Below are 4,139 nucleotides of genomic sequence, written 5' to 3'. Positions count from 1 at the left end.
GTCCACCAATCCGGTTATAGCGCCGGACATTCGCTTTTCGTCCTCTCACTTTCGTAAACAACACCCCCGCCACGAGAAGGCAGTGAGTAGGACTTCCCTGGCAGAGGCTATATATTCGCTGGCCATGTGAGAGCATTTCCAGAGGGAGAGTAGACTCTCCCCACTCTCGGCCGTACCAGGGCATTTGGGGGCAAAGAAGTTCTAAAAAGAGGTCTTTTTCTTCAGGGCACCTAATACCTAATGCTTTCAAGAATTACCACCAAGTTTTTCTGTTGTTTGCTTTTATACATCTTTATGTTTAAAAAAACATTTACAAAAACAGATGTAAATAAAATAAGACATAGTAAATGTGTGTGTTGGTTTTGGCTTTTAAGCTTAAAATCATCACAGAGCAGGAAGAATCAAAAAGAACAAAAACAGATAACAAAGGCAATAAAAACAACAATACAAGAAAACATAAGGACATGAAGAATCAGAAGTATTTTGTACAGCACAACTAGATTACAAGCTTTAAGAAAGATGATGAATGACAATATCTGCGGCACTATATTCAATTTCACCTACCACCCAATCTTTAATTACTAAGAATAACTAATTATAACCTTTTGAAAACCCTTCAGTATGAATTGATATTGATTGGAGAAAAATCAAAAACTATAAAAACAATAAACAAGCACTTTAAATAGAGTGTAATTCTGATTAAATTACACTACTACATGTGTCGTATTTTGGGGGTCTTACAAGCCTTTTTATTTTAAAGTTACAGTAAATTAATAAAAGGTGAATTTTAGCACTCACTGAAATCATATGAAGCACCCAGAAAAAGCAAACAGAATTTGACAACCATATCCATCTAACAAAGCTAAAATATCAAACCAAACACGAAATTAACAGATCCACTAGCTGAAAAATTAATTTTACTATTCATTTCGATTCTTCTCATTAATACCTTAAATAACATAACTTGATGACAAATACTAATTACAAATAAAGTTCCAAACAAAAAGAGTAAACGCGTGATAAAACTGAAAGTATAACGTTTTATTCGTATTTTTTACTGCTATTGTCACTACAGTGAATAACAGACAATTTAGATAGCGAATACACAAGCCAATTCTGTTTAGTCTAGTGATATTATGTACAAAATAAAAATGTCACCACAATGCAATGGCAATAGTAACAACGTTTACAAAAAACATGGTTCACCTTTCATGCCGTTCTGTTAAGATTTGTATCTTCTCTTCATATTTACAACAGTCAGTATCATATTTCATACGTAAATCACTAAGTTTTGTTTCTAATTCAGCTATAAGACTATTCGCTGTTGCTAAGTTGGAACGCAGATCTTCAAGTTCATGTTGACAATCTAAGCTATAGATAAAAAAGTCCAAAGCGATCGACAGTAAGATCGAGAATAATTTGAAAAGTATAAATTTAAGTGATAGTAAATAAGAAACAGACTTTATTTAAAAGTGAATGGTCATCCAAGAAAACACAATGGTGTAAATCATTAGCAGTGCGAAATCTTATGTACTTGCATTTTAGCACCATTTATTTATGGGAAATAATGGTATTACCAGAATATTCAAACATCAAGGTGAATTAGGGTTCGAACTCGCGATGTAACCAAGACATGGCGTAAGTCCATGAGGTCGTTGATAATTGAACTTAGCTATGTTAATAAGTGTAGACTGAATGGTTGGAATCCGCATGGTGATTGTAACCAATCGTTAGAGACTTTGAATGATATAGTTCAAAATCGTTTGCACTGCCAAAGGTACATCCATTATTTGAAGATTTTGAGTGACATGGGTCACGATCGGTGCACTCTGGCTTTGTTTGTCCTTTTCATTGCATATGACGGACTAGATCGTTTCGCCACGCGCAATAAGAGGGGACATATGATTCCTTATTTAAGATCAATACTCATCCTTTATTTTCAGGGGTTATTTAGCCAAGTTTTTGGAAAGTAAGAAGTCTACCTCGCTTTTGCTGCTTTTCCTTCACTCACTAGGTCTTAAAAGGTATGGGGACTACCTTTAATGACAATGAATACACAAGAAACTTGAAGTGTGGTGTAACATAAAACTTAGACAAACTAATTCTATACTTTTTCATCAAATATACTCTCAGTGAATAAATTTTATTTCACATCCCACCAAAACCTAACTTATTTGTAGCAAGTGATTCGTTGTAATAAACGGAAAGCTTTGTAATACCAAACAAACGAATATCAGTACACAGAGGCGAAATACCTTGATAAACAATGACAATGGTACCAGCCAAATAAATCACAATGGACAACAATGAAATATCCCAATGTTTAAATTCATCTAGCTTTATAGTGGTCGTATAGTGAGTAAGCGGATGAACAACTAATCTTGACCCCCGGGGAATTTAGACCAATAAAAGCCTACTGTAGCCAAAGAATATTACAAAGGAAATGAGTTGAATGAATTACGATATGTACTGCACGAATAATATTAAGATCTGGTCACTCTAGAAACATTATAGAAGGCCTTCGTTAGTAAGCTTTAAACTGATGAAAAAAACGACAATATTCAATATCAGACATTTTTATAATAGTTTAGTTTGAAAATAAGATGAATTGATTGTTATCAAATTTCGGGTTACAAATTAGGTAAGACGTGCGACTCGCATATCACATGGGATCATCAGAACCGCTACTGCATTAACAGCTATAAAACATTTTACTAAAATACATTGAATGACTTAACGATGGAAAACAGTGCAATTTCCGACCAAATCACTAACGTAGCTAAATTTATTTGCAAACCTGGCTAATGAATAAACACATCACTGAGCGATTCGGAAGTTAATAGGCTAGCATCTAGGTCAAAAGTGTTAAAATTGAAGTATATATTCCAATCATGTTAAAAATTGCCACCGTGACATTATACCATTTGGTACTTATTAAAATGACTTTCCGTCTTCTGTTTACGGACTCAAATGAGAAACAGTGTAGAGTGCATCAGGTGAAAATTCTTGAGAAAAACCAATTGCAAAGTTATTCAAAACGAAACATGGACGCACCTTGCATGTCTATAGGACATGTACGTGAACGGCACCGAAAAAAATCCCAAGGCCCACCCAAGGTCGCCCGCTTTTTATTGAAACGACCTTGAATATATAGTGATGTGTGGTGGACATTTTGTATTCAATCTCTGAGACTTCATTTTCTCATCACACTGGTTGGTTTTTAGATATCTTCATATTTATGCGGTCTGTTGCAACAAAAAATCACAAAATCGCCCCAAAAACATGAATTAACAATCCTCAACTATGTAGCCTGTTGTTTGGCTCGACTGTTGCTACCTTACGTGATCTTGGAAACCAATATTGTGCTATAATTTCGCTCTGCAGAACCTCGAAGATTGTTTTGAAGCTTGATCAGGCACATAAAATGATGTAATATCAGACGGAATACCATAACATCTGCAAGGATAACTAGTAGAGTAATGATAACGTTAAGTGCACCAGGACGAGTTGTTCCACTGGTTAGCTAACATACTCCTTCTCCACAAAAGAAGGTTTCAATGGAACTGGGAAAGATGAGTTATGTCTGTGTGATTGGTCGACTGTGGATGAGCTTTCGAGGTGGATGCCACAAGTATTGACAGAGCATTTACTGGTAACACCTTTATAATGTAAGTATGCAAAACAAAAAACAGAAGTATAGAATGAAGACATATTTGAAAGGCTATCTGAATATCAAAGAAACTTGTGGTCTAAGGAGGCTAGCAATTCACAGGAATGTGTACCGCGGCTTACGCACTCGTGAGCTATTGTGAATATGTGGCCAAATTCCCTCATTTATGTGTGTTCAGTAAACGAGGGGGGTCGACATCAATGTCAGAGACTTGGAGAACCGTTTATTTTCGGAATTTATTTACCCTTACTGATCACTCCCCCAATAGTGCGGTAGTGATGATCCTAAGACTTTGTCAGTCATTAGTTTATGTCTAAAGGGTTTGTCGTTGGTAAACACTCTTCTGACAGCTTGCTGTGTTCATCAGCTTATGGTTGTCTGTCCTTACTATCAAAGGCAATACGGTACAATATAGTAATGAAAAACAGGCACAATGAAAATTTTCAACTTTCCGTGATCTTCATCGATT

The 4,139-nt window shown here is 35.6% G+C and overlaps 1 protein-coding gene across 1 annotated transcript in view; it reads right to left on the bottom strand.

The window, feature by feature from the left end:
* Positions 1–3,074, bottom strand: part of Smp_147600 (putative nedd4-binding protein 2) — a gene marked incomplete at its 5' end in the record, with an annotated part of 29,159 nt that extends 26,085 nt beyond the window's left edge. The window contains 2 exons of the mRNA XM_018795578.1: positions 1,207–1,371; positions 3,055–3,074. Coding sequence (XP_018649877.1) covers positions 1,207–1,371; positions 3,055–3,074 — 185 coding nt within the window. The remainder of the gene's footprint in view (positions 1–1,206; positions 1,372–3,054) is intronic.
* Between the last annotated feature and the right edge of the window lie 1,065 nt (positions 3,075–4,139).

Source organism: Schistosoma mansoni, chromosome 2 (assembly GCF_000237925.1).
Source record: "Schistosoma mansoni strain Puerto Rico chromosome 2, complete genome".
Taxonomy (NCBI): Eukaryota; Metazoa; Platyhelminthes; class Trematoda; order Strigeidida; family Schistosomatidae; genus Schistosoma; species Schistosoma mansoni.
The sequence above is the reverse complement of the archived record's forward strand: the minus strand, read 5'-3'. Positions and strand labels throughout refer to the sequence as shown.